Source organism: Rhizoctonia solani, chromosome 9 (assembly GCF_016906535.1).
Source record: "Rhizoctonia solani chromosome 9, complete sequence".
Classification (NCBI taxonomy): domain Eukaryota; kingdom Fungi; phylum Basidiomycota; class Agaricomycetes; order Cantharellales; family Ceratobasidiaceae; genus Rhizoctonia; species Rhizoctonia solani.
Genome location: NC_057378.1, coordinates 899,581 through 914,783, shown reverse-complemented (window position 1 = coordinate 914,783; position 15,203 = coordinate 899,581). Strand labels below are relative to the sequence as shown.

Sequence of the window (15,203 nt, the reverse complement as noted above, 5' to 3'; positions counted from 1 at the left end):
TTATCCCACAGATACCAGGAGATGTACAGCAAAACTAGGTTGGTGAGAAAAAGACAGTTGATCCTCAGATGAGAGTCTGATTTCAGTTAATTTCCGTAACAGACGGAAACTTCGGAGCGAAATGGAGAAAAGAGCACCGTATAATCTGGGTCGGGCTGCGGTTATGACGGAGGTCAGGAGTGGTAGTAAACACTTGCGCTTCTTTGACCACGTGATCCGAGCGCTTGTAGTACTGAAATAGTTGTGCCTTGCAATTGGGCACGGAATCGTCGTGGATTGAAAACTCTTAAGCACACAGCAAAGAAAAAGCACTCATATGATTAAAAGTATGTTTATTATCTAATATTATGTTGTATATCTCTACGATTATCTCGTAACTCGTGGGCAAATCCTATGCTATTTGACATATAGATGGTCTCAGGCTAAACCCAAGAGTGGCGAACAGGTCCCCTTGGTCCTGGAACTAATGGTGAGTGGGAATCAGGGAAATGTCGGTGAGATCTTACGAGTCTATGGGAGGAGTAAATCTAGATCAAATCGGGTGTTAGTGGGGCTCAAGTAAGCAATCAGATAATTGTACTTACGCGTGCTCTTGAGTTTGATTGCATTGTGCTTGTCCTAGCATATCGTTCATAGTGAGTCTATAATCGCTTCTTGTGAACTCCTGGGCTACTTTAACCAGACTTCTCAACTTACTGAAGGTCCAGGGTGATGTCCCTAAGTGATAAATCCTGATCGAAAGCCACCCTTTGTAGCGCCTATCCATCGTACCATCATTACTTATCTACGTGATGAAGCTAGCCAAAATTAACACTACTTACATTTGTGTAAACAGCGCCTGAGCTACCTTCAAATGTAATTGCATGCTGGTTAGGTGATGTCGCTGCAAAATGGAGCTACAGTGATTCCAGTAGTAAGCGCTTAGACAGTTTCTATGGACTACTTGGAAAACTGACTGCATACGTCTCGGCCCAGTGCCAATCGAAACCGGTTTCTTTGCAATTGACTTGCCCATCTTCGCACCAATACACATACGGTAGTTCTATTTGATAATTAGTGCTCTACTCAGACAACAACAGCTCTGATACTCACTCATGAAATTATCGCAATCACAAACCTGTGAATAGTCAGTTTACTAGCCCAAACCTCAATAGTTATTTCAACTTACCTCGGTTACCCACTGGAATATGGCGTGCATCAGTAAAAATCCTTATTCCTTTAAAAAGGAGATGACTTACGATCAATGGTCGAGAAGATTCTTGTGACATCAATTGACGGCCCATTTCCTATAGTTAGATTAAATAAGTAACAAGTTTATCTACCTACTTGGGGGAACACACCGAGTAGCGCAGAGTCATATCCGTCGATATGACTCCGTGCTGGAGGCAATCCGAGGTCAAGTCTACAACTCGGGCATGAGTAACGATTTCGAACGCTAGGAACCAGCTTACAAGTGCGTTCCTGGTCCTTGATTTCTGTGTGTCCAGATACTGATACGGGTCAGTTACGTGATACAGGAAACACAGAGTAACCTTACGGTAGAAAAGAGTCGGAGCTTCACGAAATTCGATTCTAGCGAGCAGCTCTCGCTATATACAATCAGTTAGGATACCAATGGTGGATTAATGATATGGATGGTTACGCACTAGATTTTCAGTGGTAGCTGGTAGAACCCTGCCCCGAATGTGATTGTGCCTCTGGTTATCCCATAAAACCTCTAAGCTATGGTAGAATTGCCTGGCCCATCTCGCCATCTTCTTCGTATCTTTCTTCCCGCATTTGAGTTGGAAATTGGAGTCAAACTTTAGCCACTCCTCGGTCGGGTACGTGTTCACAACCTATCCACTAGATAGTCAATACTGTAAGCGCATCTAAGGATATGCATAACTGACCGCATAAAAGTCACTCTCTTCGATCTCGTGGGCCGACGAAACTAATTCGATACCTCGAAGACTGCCGCTGAGGGGGGTATAGAGACTAAAAGTTCAGATTGATACATTCAGATGCGGTTCGGATCGATATCGAAGTCCGAACGTGAAGATCGTTGCCAAGCATCACGTCCGGCCGCTCCTTCTGCTTGATAACGCTACCTCTGCGGCCCTCGCTCAGAAGTCCCAGGCTGCTGAGTAGATTGATTCATCAGATGTACTGAAAAATAAGTCGAAAGGCCTTTTGCTTTATGATGTGAGAGTTGGCAGGGTGAATAGAACGATGATGGGGTAGTGTGGAAGGAGGAGGTTCGTTTTATACGCGTACGCGGCTCTGAAAGTAAATTGTCATGTACCAAGTTTCGGGAGTGCCGGATGTCCAGCTGCAGGCGAGCGTTAGTTGAGGACCGAATGGAATAGGGTACATGAAATGGTCACAAAACTCACAGTGGTGTACCCTGATTAAGAAAAAAGATGGTCCGTTCAGTTACTGAGTACGATAAAAGTGGGCAATCGATTGGCACGAGAAAAAGAGGACACATAGCAATGGATTGAATTCAATCTCATCCAGATCATCTGGACGCAACGAAAGTTGACGGTGCTACGATCTTCGAATCCCCAAAACGTGTTTCACAGTCAGGATTTCGCACAGTGCGTACAAGTCGCATTATTCGTCGACCGTGTCCCATAAGGATGAACAACAAAACCCAAATATGGAAGTTTTTAGCAGTAAAAATCCTGAATGAAAATGAGCAAGTTTTTCTACACACGTGTCACAGTCCCTGGGTCACAAAATGCAGCAATTGCCGCACGTTCAAAATACCGAATAGGCGCTCTTTCCCGGGGATAGTATGACCGGGCCTTGTTTGCCTCTACCTATCAGACCTTGAGTAATTGTCCCGACAGCGAGATGAGAGGGCAACATTTGAGAACTGGTGATAATAATGCTATCTGAAGTCCACCAACGAACACGACATACGTGTGCGATATCCCGGCGGTGATCATGAGTGCACGTGTCAGTGACGTCAGTGAATAGCGAAACTTTACTTAATCAGATTATCCTATGTATAGTTGCTTCAGTGTTCTCATAGTTGTCGAGCCTATCCGGGATACTGTCCAAAGCGTACTTGTACATTAACAAGCCCCAGAATAGTCAGGTAACTTCCTAATAAATTCAAAATTACTCACCGCAGATGAGGTAAACTCATGAATACCAGAAATGCTGGTCTGAAAAAAGCTATCCTCAATTTCAGACGAAGGCTCCAATTGCGAACGCCTCATATAAGCCAACTTGTGAGTTTATAGCAAAATCTACACTACAAGGCTTAGGATTGCCGTAGAAATCATCCGGAAGAATAGGGTTCTGTTGCAAGTGAGTGTCAGCAGCGATGAGCACCTTGTTATTTTCCGCGAAGAGACATTGTGGACATACGCACGCATACGCAACCTAAACTAGGTAGTGGTTATAAAGTCAATAATGTAGCGATTGAAAGTAGAATAAATCCGAATCACAAGCTAAGCCCCCATAGTAGCAGCCTTCTCAGACACTATCCCTAACCGGAGTAGTGCTAGACCCATCACATGAATAAAGTATCATAGGAGATTTAGAAATACTATGTCTTAAATCCGAATAAGAATGAGAATTGGTAATTGGTAATTGTGACTTTCATTGTAAATCTCACATACGAAGCACTCCTGGAACCAGACTCAGCCTCCAAGTGCCACTGCCAAGTCTGGCTTCTTATGATTTAGCAAGCATCATTGGTGTATTAGTCAGTAAGAATAGTGCAGCTAGCAAGGTTACAGTGGATGAGCATAATTGGAACTGAGCTGTGAACACCGGTTTCGCCATAACTGTCCATTATAATTCGAAGTGGGGCTAAACATGTGACAGTCTCTCTCGGTACGGTAAACTTATGAAAGAGTTGCAGTTCTGTTTTAGTATCAATGTGCAGGGTTTCAGACGAATTCTTCAGTAGGACGGTAGACTCTATGGACATTTCAATTCATTGCTTTTATTCATTTTATTGACTTTGGTAACCCAGTTGCAAACCACGACTCAATACTCTAAACCTATTTACTTACCTATATGCACTTATGTACTAACTCGCACGAAATTAAACACGGCCTTCTAGGAAGGCTATATCACAGATCTGGAAAGGTTTCGATTTAGGGTATGATACGCTCATACACCCCTAACTAGAGGCGCCTCTTAGTGAGCGTCTTTATAGGGTTTCTACACTTGTAAGCTGCGGTTAGGAGGGCTATTATAATATTATAAGAGTACCTAATCGAGCACAATGTTGGGCTGATTGGGGATGTATATTTACTCGCTGATGTCGAGACAAAGGTTCTATCATTCTTGTGAACCGTAGGCTGAAAGACAGAGGAACAATTGGTATAAACGAAACATGAGAATGAAGGAGGTAAAACTCGAAAAGTCTGAACAGAGGAAATCAAACGTAAAATGAGACACGAAAGTCAAGGGATGAATGAAACAGTCATATAGAAAGAGGAGAGTCCACCTTTGGGTAATGCGTGAATAGCCCCCTCCGATATGCGTTGTGCCGATTCTTTAATCCAGCCGCATTGACTTAGCGGTGGGTTCCACATCACTACCCACAGCACAACCACCTTCGAAAATGATTCTTACATGTGCCCCGCAACTCGATGCTACGCGTTCGAATTAGAGTCACTACTAGCACTAGAGTCGGCCCAAGGATAATAGAACCTCATATGTTTGAAGAAATGAGCTTCGTCCTACAACCATGCTGTCAGTAGCCGCCCAGCTACATCATAAGATTTGACCTCACCATTTTCCTCGAACAATAAATCTGTTGCTGTCTTATTAGACTAACTTAATAATTGACTGAAATCAGAGTACGAACCCTTGGTCGCTGACCATGCTCCGTAATCTTCTCACTATAAACGCATTTATAAATAAATTAGCCGATGTGTTATCCAAGGGCAGACATACCTAAGTCGTTTTATGATCTCGCTCAACGACAACGCTTCACTTGGGTTGATATCACAAAGAGTCTGTCGATGAAATCAATCAATTAAAAAGGAAAATGACGGTGCGATTTTTCGGCAAATCCTTTACTGACCCTAGTGAATATCGCTCCACTCTGAATAACGCGAACGCTCTCCAGGAGAGGTGGCAGCAAAATGCACCTTGATTGGCTGCATTAGTTGAGGCGTTTTCATATACACATCCAGTCATGCTTACAATGTCATCTGAATTCTCTACATAACCATCGTGGTATTAGTCTCCCTCCATTGCGGTTCGTTTCCGTTGCATTCCAGAACGTATGGGAGTCCTTAGGTAATATGAGCCTGGGAGTATATGATCTAATACCAGGCACTCACGAAGAAAGTTATCGCAATGGCAACCTTGAACCATACTGAGCGTATATCGAAGCAAATATTTTATAATACTTACCTCGGTGATGAACTGAAGGAGGTTCAAGCCCAAAGGTAAGCTCGAGCCAAGGCCTGGTTGACAACTGAAAATAATTTACTGACCAGGAGCGGTCCCGATTGTAAGTGGGGGCCTTCGAATAATAGCTGGCGCATTTCCTTCAAACGCAGTCAATAACTTCAGTACCCATGACTAAAGGCGCATTTACCTCGTAATAAATGTAATTGAATTGTCCGTTCGATGCTTCGAGGTAATTTGCTGGTACGTCTGGAGTTTTAAATGAGACAGGGAGAACATAACATACTGTGAGCGTTTACACCCACAGGCCAATAGCTCCTGGGACCCTTGGTCATCGGCACCTCTGTATGTCCAGCGACTTCATTCCTGTATCAGCACAAACAACGTAAAGTAAAGGGATCGCACTCACGATATATGGCAGTTGGAGCATTGCGAGACCTTTGCATCACCTCACGCTAAATAACGGCCAGGACGGTATTTAGTATTTAGAAAGAAAAGAAAAGAAAAGATTAGGAACATACAATTGCATTCGTATCCGCAGAATATGTCCTTTGTCAAAGTACCAACGGGCGTTTGGTTTAAGCTTTTGGTTGAATTTGCGCATCCAGCTCTTCAATACTGTGAAGTCGTTACAATGGAATCCTGAGAGATAGCCATTTCTCGAATTTCTTTAGCGGCATGTTGGGCGAGGCCAGAGTACCCATTACTAACTGCGGCACTGATAAGTCAGTCGCACACAAGCAATTGAGGAGCACTACGCACTATATAGTACCGTGGCTGTTGCAAAAAACCATTCAAACTTCCATGCAGGCCACGGCTCGGATCGACCAGTGTTACCAATGCCTTCCTGATTACTATAGAAGAAAGAAAAAATTCGAATGCATCCCAGGGGAAACAGGTGGGGTCCAGTAGTGGTCATTCCGTCCCTTAAACTGAGGGACCAACTACCGGAGCACCCCTTTACTCGCAACAAAAATACCTGTAGTTTGTACTGGTGGCGGGCGCACCTAAAGGATGGTTTTGGGGGGGTATAGCTGAAGACATTGTCTGTGGCAGTTTGCCAGACGTAAGAGCTCGAAGCTGGATGGAGTGGTAGGTGTGGGAGGACTGCGGTGGCCCGACTTACTTTTAACCGCATATCCTGAATCTTACCGAGTCATCCGAGCTGTTTCCAGCCATTCAGCGACTCACAGCACTGATGCGCAAAAAAGCTACAAAGGCACTCTTGCTTTTCTCCATATCATCATTACCACACAAACTGGATTGATAAAATTACGATATACACACTGCGTAGGTCGGCTATCGAACGCAAGCACGAACCGAGACCGCTCCCACCGTATTGATTGCTTGATCTGATCCAAAAACGCGTCATTGTTGATATATCCGGTCGCAGCTCCTCCGGCGGCTCATCAACGCCGGTCCGAGTACCAGCAAAAGCGGCCCCTCTGACTCGTCGTAACTGATCGTTCAGTCATCCCCAATACTGCGGATGTCACGCAGGGCAATGGAATGCAAATCCCAATGTGCTTGTAGCTTAGGACGAGTCGACGCTGCCTGCCGAGCAAAACATATTTCCACTGGAACATGGATCAACCAAAATGGGAAAGTTAGGTAATCTCTTTGCCGAGTCAACAGCGACGGGCTCGAGCCTCGTTTCGGCGTCCAACCTGTGTTGCGGTCAAATGGTATGTGATAGGTGCCAGGAACCGTTAGAGTAGCTAGTGGGCATTCATCCGATGAAACATGTCGGCGCACTCCAAGACCGGACCTGTGGAGAAATGCACTCGCGGGCGAGCGTCCCCAAAGCCTGCTGCATCCATAAACGTATAACAAAGACACAAGAAATAGCCCACGACGTTCTTCGCTGAGATCGCCCGGGAGGCGACAAGTTGTCCAATTTGCATTTATAGCCACACATGAAATGGGGCTGTCTCATCCTCTTCACTATGAGCGCATATCGTAATGTGATGGAATATGGCACTAAATCTACTGGATGCCTGTGATGTTAGCACTGCCATCCAAGCCAAGGCAGGGAGACCGGACCGAACGCAAAGCGCTGGATCGTGACCGTGACGGTGTCACTGGGGTTATCGTGTTACTTTAGTTGTGATGTTTTCAGGAGCTGGTGCTCGAGCTCCAAGCAATAGTGTGAGGTATTGCGAACATACCTATAAATCGGATATTTATACAAAATGACATAATCGCAGCCACGTTCGAATGGCTGTGCTTGTGTTAAGCTAAAAGGAAATATTAACATAGGCCGGCTACGTCCTGTTGTAGACTGAAACCCATAAGTAGAGAGTAGGATCCAGGGGTGTAGTCATCGTGTTGTAGAACATAAGGCGCTCCATTGGTATAATTCTCGTGTTGATTTCTAAGAAAAAAATCACTTTTATCGAATAAGTGGCCATAAAACAATCCAAAACAAAATAGTGGGGATCCAAGACCCAAACGCTGGTCATGCAGGAGGCCAATCGTGGGTATCAGCTACTATTAATCCTTGGTGGTCAGCTATGTAGTCCACAAGGCTACGCGGCAACGAGGTCAACTGGATCATGCAGGGTATGCATGAGGCAAACGATGACCATGAATCTCTTGCTCTTTAGTCATAAACTCGGGGCAGCTAAGCAAAGCCACCAAGAGAGAGAAAACCTGTAAGCAGTCAGAGTAGGAAGAGAGTGCTACCCTGTTCAAGCAGATAGCCTTGCTAACACAGCTCGAGAATTCTTGAAACCCGATATTCTGAATCCCAATGAAGCGCCTCCTCGTAGGGTGAGGATTTGGGCTAACTACAAGTCGGTACCCTTCGACCATGGTGGCTAAACTATGTCGCACCGGCGTTCTGATAGAACGACTGCGAACCATCTAGATTTTAAGTAAAACAAGACATACCGTTTGAATAATAGAGTACTACAGTGCAGCGAGTTTGAGTGATTTCTTGGTGTGAGTATGAAAGGTGGCTGCCACGGGTGGTGGTGGACAAGAGGCAACACTGCGTATTTGCTAATCGACCTAAGGGAGTCAAGAAAGCGGAAATTATGTAGTACAGCCCGGATCCAACTATAAGCTACGCATAAGCGCACTGTTGATACCTCTGTTCTTGCATATAAATAGAAGGCCCGAAAAGAAAGGCCCGATTGTTAATCCAAGTGCCCTTTTTTCGTTTGTAGATGGGATCACTGGGTCTGCGGGTGCTAGAATTGAAAATCACCTGTATCCCACGAGCCCTATGCTATACACGTTATTAGCAATAACCTATAACGATCCCTTGGAGACAACGTTGTAGTAACTATGGGGGTTCTGTGCTGGTTGGCTGTTGTATCGATGTATCGATGTATTCAGTTGCGCCAGTCACAATCGGATGTCCAGTGCTTATGTACCACCGCAAAGAACAAAACATAATTGACTCAACGTTCAGTGGACCAGGCAGCTTATAAGTCCAAAAATCCCAACAGTTTACCACAATTTCAAAAAACCATTATGGAGCCAAATTCTGTAGTCCTTTTATATAGTGTAATATATATGTGGCTATTACGTTGCCATCGTGCTTGCCATCCTTGTTCTGGAGAAAACTGAGCAGCACCATAGAAACTGATTAATCGAGGCTCGGCTCTTTAGTCGCCGCGAATCAGCATATGCCCAGTTAAAATAGCCATTGTGGTAACCCAGCGCGTCCAGAGCGTTTGTTCAATTACAAATGTGTAGGCACAGCCTCATACCAAGTTCAAGTACGTGCAAGAGCAAAGATCTCAATGAAGGGAGCTCGAGGGGAGGTGACAGAATTATACCTCCGGCCTTCGTTTTATATCAGGCATATTATTATAGAAAAAAGTGTGAGAGGGAAGATCACGGTTCTTCGATCACAGGACAGCGCGGAACAGCCCTGATATAGCATTTACTGATATGCACAATCTAGGCCCCATGAATGAGCTCCGCGCATAATGCGCGTGCTTTACAATGAGGGTACTCGAAAATTGAGTTATTCCACTTGCGGGCTCGAAGCAAGAAAGAAAGCTGTTCTGGACATTCATGTGTGGTAGACAAGCGACTGAAAGGCAGTGGTTTGTTAGCATGTTGACCTCGAGTGTAGACCAAGATTACGGTAGAAAGAAAATAGAATTGTCTCGATACTCTGGGTGCGGTTATCCACGCTGTTGATGGTTGTGTGCAAGACAAATAGTGGCATAGGGCCTTTTTCTCCACAATATATATCAGGGGTAGTGTGCGCCACTGCCAGGGCGGCCGAGTAAGAATGACCGGAGCGCTAGCTGTGGGGTCTAGTGAGAAGTATAATGATCCTTCTCACAATTTTCCGGTTGATGAATAGAACCCGCTTACACAAGTTTCACTAAGCATAAGAGGACCCCGACTATATTGTAGACTGAGCAGAAGAAGCCTGACATGGAACTCATTGCTGTTGAGAGTGAGCCCACGCGGATGAGCCGAATTTTATAGTATTATTAGGGATTTAGCAATGGGTGGGATCTTTCAACTACAGTTCGGGTACTTATTACCCAGGAGTATCACACACCGCATGGCGAAATGCGCATACAGGCTTAGTGTCACCTCCGTCTATCTGTTTTAACCGCTGAAGATCCTCGTGGAGATTTGTTCAGGTTGGCAGACGCCAACCATATCGAATAGTATCCCGGGAACGTCCATTAAAGGTACCCAAACAAGAACCCATATTTACGGTAGTGTCGCGCTCAGCACACCCAGTTGCCAGCGGAAGGCATGGTTTATTAAAGCGAACCATTCGGAACATCTTACAACTCCCACTACACAACGGTTGCATACCCGAACAATCTGGAACACTTCTAATATCATTTAGAACTCTATATTAAACATACATCAAGGTTATCGTTCCCTACACTTTTACCAGGGTCACAGGCTAAATGATGACGTGCATCACGTGCGTTGCTAGGCAGATCGATATTTGGAAACTGAAGCTTGGTTTGAATTTCCTTCACTTCTTCTCTCTGGCCGTGTCCATCCTGCTCTGGTAGTCGTAGAAGTTTGTGGAGAGTGTATTCGTCTCTTCTTGCCTCGGCTTTATATTTCTGGCGCTGGCGTAGGCTCTCGAAAGCATATTTTATTTTCTTTACTGCCAGGCACCATGCGTCGCGCACCGTCCTCGAGGGGGAAGGACGCGGACGCACTGCGGGTTTCAGTATTTGATGCAGCGTATCAGATTGGGCTTTCAGATCCCAATGCACTACGCTGGTTAGAACAGAACTCGAATATCAGTGAGGAGGATGAAGAGGAGGAGCAACCCGAGGTAAGCTGCCCAAAAGATACGTTTCTCTTAACATATTTGGAGCATTCAAGAGTTGTGGACTACGATTCATTCCTACAAGTATCTTTTAGTTTTCGAGTATGTCACTGACTTGACGTGTTTCAGACCCGACCTACTTCCGATGCGAATCCACCCTCACTCGTGTTTTCCAGCTCGAGCTCAGAGCATAGTAGTTCAGTAGCCACCCCGTCTAACGACGTGAGTCCAACATGTGTTGTGTTGTCGCCATCATGTGTACCACGTCCGGAATGTCTCCCGGATCAGTTGTCATGCACCCAGGCTATTCATTCTATTCAACCACGCCTCTATCTTATATTGCGCGCTAACTATCTTTGGATCTATTTAGCACTCCACGACCTACCGTACACCATACATCCGTCACCAAGCTTATCCCAATGCTCAATTTCACCCCAAGCAACAGCCAAATCCTCAAGCCGCAGCTCCCATATACCCTGATTCTCTCTCACCACTGGCACCCAATCTATTCAATGCTCCGAACCTGCCCTCCCGCCTCCAGATTCCATCCCAGAATTCTTCCGATCCGTGGCCCCCCACACCACTCGCGATCGCTTCGCTTTCGCCAATTTCCCAACCTGCCAGCCGTGCACCAACACCTGGCGACAAGGGTAACATCAAACAAATACCCGAGCCGAAAAAGTCGAAGAAATTGACCAAGGTACCTCGCGGAGGAGACAGCGAGCCAGAGACGGCTTCTACTCGCAAGGGGAGTGCCAGCGGAGGGAGCGGGAACCTGAATACTATCGGATCAGCCGGAGCCGCCCCGCCCACGCTGCCATTCCTCCCATTTCCAAGCACCGTATCGGGAGAAACTTTGAGCTCGGACGCGTCCGTATCCGGTTTTTCGATTGCATCTGCTGTGTCTGGTTCGTCATCCGGCACTGTTACCCAATCCATGTTTGCGCCGTCCCGTACGTCAAATGAACCCCGCTCCATCTTCGAGGATGACGACAGTGCTCGGAATACACCTGTTGGAGGACCTTCCGGCCACACCCACAATTCCCCGTCCACTTCCACAGCAAATTCCAATGAAACCGGGACAAACCAGCCCAAGGACAAGGAAGGAAAGCTATTGCGTACTATGCGCTCGTTCAAGTTTTCTCTCAAGGGCCAGAAGACACCAAAGACCAACCCAGTCGACGCTCCACCGGTACCCAACGTACCTACTCTACCACCGGTGCTGACACTCGAACTGGATAAAGGGACAGGCCTAACCGGACAGCTTGACAGTGCAAATTCGCAGGACGGGAAGAGGGCGTCGCCTCTAACCAAAGAGCAGGAGCGGGAGGAGCGAGTGCTAAAGATTGCGGATATGTTTGCTTCAGAGCTCAGTCGGAATACTCGCAGTGGATCGGAGTCGGGTAATGTTTCGTCGGTGTATACTACCCAGTCTTATTCCGACGCTGGGCATGGCATCCAATCTGATCTCGGACACGCCTCTTCGAATCTCCCGTCAAAGCCCGAGCTCAGCCATGCTTCGCGTTCTGATTTGGGACACCCTCCAATTCGCATCGCTGGGGCGGCGCGGAACGTGCAGACGAAACCAATGGTCACTCGCAGGAGGTCCGTCGATGAGCCAGACGCAGCAGTTGCAGAGGCCTTGAAAGCTACCGACCGCACCATAATAGGGACAGTAGGAACCAGGAATGGGCATGCCAGGACACGATCCAAAAGCGGTGATTTTACTGGTATAGGATGGGAGAAGGGTGGGCGACCTACGATTTTGCCTGATACTCACGAGAATATCGTTGCACCCGGGCCGGACAACCCAGCCGTGACTCAAAGGCCGATGGCCAAACCCCCGCCAACAAAGAGGCCTCCGAAGCCCGCTCCTACAAGACGCTTCTTCGTCACCAACCCTTCCCGAATCAGTACCGCAACTACTGTAGCCACGGTTTCGCCTCCAAGGAATGTCTCGGGAAGCAGCCCGGTCAGCCCAATCCCATACAATCCGCTCAGTCCGACTGTTGCGTTTGGTAACGGCTCTAGGAGCTCCAGCGAGCACCAAGGGTCTGGAACACACGGAGAGCGCGATGATACCCGAGCACTGGAAGTACAACACCAGTTACAGTCCTTTGTTGCGTCTATGAGAGGGGTCGGAGACTACGATGGTGCCGAAAGCCTGGAGAGCACATTCGCTAGAGGTAGCACATACGAGATTGGCCGGAACAGTGACGAAGGTTATGGCCGAGGAAGTCAAGAAAGTCGGAAACCATTCGTCCGTATTGCGAACGACACGGATACGGTTCGTTCCAGCGGAGAGTATGACCCCTTCCGTACTCAATCTGCCAAACCGCGACCCGCACCTATGAACCTACCCAGACCAGAGTCAGAAGCACTTCCTCACCAGTTCTATATTCCTACAAACGAACTCCCCAAAGAGCTTTCGCAGCCATGGCCATTGCTGCCCCTGTCCCTGCGAAGCGCAATATACCGCCCCCTCCGACTTCATTCCGGACGCCAGAGAGTGAACTTCCAACCGGCTTGGTACGGACTTCCTCTGTCTCTGCGCGGCCCTCTGTTACTATTAGCGAGGTATCGGAGCGACCCATGTCTGCGGACTTGATGGAGACAGTCACATTACCGATTGCTGCGCCAGATATGCCGGCTAAGCTAGATGATGCCGGCGGCAACCATGCACGGACGGATAGCAAGACGAGCGAAATTGGACTGGGATATTCAGGGTCCCACTTGGGTGACGATGTATAGATGAACCGGTCGCGATTCCTTCGTACCCCAGTGATGAGTTCATCGTGCCTAGCCCCTCCTGGGCACCTTTGGATCTCAAACGAGGCCGTTCTGGGAGTATCAATGCCATCCCTGACTCTGCTGCTCCCCAGGATCCTCAGATCCCAGACGCTTCGACCCATTCTGGGCAATTCCTTGATGTCCGAGTTGATCGGCAGCGTGCGTCGGGCTTGTCCATCCCTCGAAGTGTAACCCCGGACTCGCCGCACCCACCACAGGCCCCACCTCGCTCCACATTAAGTCCACCCCCGACGATCCCTAGCACTTTTTCAGTTGCCAGATCAGCGACACCCCTTTCGCAGTCAAGGTCTGGGACTCCTATTGCGCCCGCTCAATCAACTACATCCCAACCCACCCGCGCATTTAGCCCACAAGCGCGGGCAGCTTCGCCAGCTCTGACCCGGCCTCAGCAACGTGACACACCTTCTCCACCTCTCCCACGGAACAAACTTCCCAGTCGTGCTTCATCGGTTTCGAGTTCTTCGTCTATTGACCAGAGCGTAGCTCAACATGTGCGCTCGCCGGCATCTCGTAATGCTACACTCCCATCTGGCCACGGCCTACTGCTGCACCACGTCTCGGTTGTGGCTGCATCCAATTCACGACCTCCACCGCATCCACTATCCAATCCATGGCATCAACGCCTACACCTTGGCTTGCCCCCTCGATCAATGTCGGTGACACCTACTCCACGCGACGAGCTTCTTCCACACGAGCAATCCTCTAGGTTCCTAGATCCTGAATCGATTCCAGCGGCTCAAAAGCGCGGTCGTGTTTCTCCTTTCCCTGTGCGGCCCTTGAGAGCCCGTAGTGGTAGCCGAGACCGACTGGCAGAGATCGAGCAGCCATCTCACATTCAGCGCGAGAAGTACCCTGGCGGGACCGAGAAACAATTAATGGACGGAACATTGCCTCGCGTGCGTTTCATTGGTGTGCGCTCCTCGAATGGCAGTAGTCAACTGGCTGGCAGGGTCGGATAGGCGGCGATACGCGCCGCGCTGAGTCGCCTCCCCCTACCGATCGCTGGCAAGAGGCAGAGACTCGACCTGTGTCTTGGCAGGAATTCAAGGAGCCAAGTTATTTGGGTTACGACGACGAGACTACCCAGGGTTACTATGAAGGGCTGCGCTACTCAGCTTACGAGGACGAGCCAGCTTCGGGTGACACGATGAATGCGATGCCAGTCACCCCGATGGATCCCGAGCCGAACCAGGACTCGGCGTCTACCATGGGCCCTTCCACACGCCAGCAGCCTGGCTGGATCTTGAACGAGACCAGCCCTGCCTCCCGGGAGTCGACATTCACACTCGCGTCAGTATACGATGATGAAGATGAAGATATTGCACCTGTGCCGAAGACTGAGAAGCTTGCGGCCGCTGTCCGAGGGATGAGCCAAAACGGCTGGGTAGCCGGCCGCATTTAAATATGCGTTCGTCAATATATGTAGCCGAGTTGCGATAGGGGGGACTTGCGTGGTGATATATGGGCGGGCGGTCGCTTTGTTGCCGTTGGTTGCTGCTGGTTGGCGACAGTCGGAACTAGAATTGGCTCCGCGCACTTAACAAGCTTTTATCTTTTGGCTTTTGGTAGATAGTTCATTACATTGTCTTTTGTAACTGTCGCTCATTAGTTATGTCTCCTGTCTGTTTTTGTTTTATATTGTTCTATACTTTACTTTGGGCAGCTTGTGATCTAGTACCGTTGCGCTTCGGGATAGTATTTTGACCATTTATCAGCGCTTACCAGAGACCAATCCCCCGGTTGCCGTTAAAAA

General features: G+C 48.0%; 2 protein-coding genes across 2 annotated transcripts; one reads left to right on the top strand and one right to left on the bottom strand.

Annotated features, from left to right (window-relative positions):
- Positions 1 to 417: 417 nt before the first annotated feature.
- On the bottom strand, positions 418 to 5,971 carry RhiXN_07823 (ICE-like protease (caspase) p20 domain protein; the record flags this gene model as incomplete). Its single annotated transcript, XM_043327639.1, has 27 exons — positions 418 to 457; positions 507 to 527; positions 585 to 641; positions 697 to 758; positions 822 to 896; positions 957 to 1,042; positions 1,093 to 1,117; positions 1,169 to 1,180; positions 1,239 to 1,286; positions 1,341 to 1,402; positions 1,452 to 1,490; positions 1,538 to 1,589; positions 1,647 to 1,838; positions 1,893 to 1,959; positions 4,606 to 4,688; positions 4,742 to 4,762; positions 4,817 to 4,850; positions 4,906 to 4,967; positions 5,036 to 5,102; positions 5,158 to 5,174; positions 5,298 to 5,321; positions 5,371 to 5,382; positions 5,454 to 5,507; positions 5,558 to 5,607; positions 5,654 to 5,725; positions 5,777 to 5,805; positions 5,889 to 5,971. 27 exons carry the CDS (start codon positions 5,969 to 5,971, stop codon positions 418 to 420), a joined length of 1,446 nt encoding a protein of 481 aa, XP_043183024.1.
- A 4,512-nt stretch (positions 5,972 to 10,483) lies between these two features.
- On the top strand, positions 10,484 to 14,852 carry RhiXN_07822 (uncharacterized protein; the record flags this gene model as incomplete). The annotated part of the gene is made up of 6 exons (XM_043327638.1): positions 10,484 to 10,645; positions 10,769 to 10,861; positions 11,010 to 13,009; positions 13,063 to 13,365; positions 13,422 to 14,359; positions 14,410 to 14,852. The coding sequence occupies 6 exons, from the start codon at positions 10,484 to 10,486 to the stop codon at positions 14,850 to 14,852; spliced, it is 3,939 nt and encodes a 1,312-aa protein (XP_043183023.1).
- Between the last annotated feature and the right edge of the window lie 351 nt (positions 14,853 to 15,203).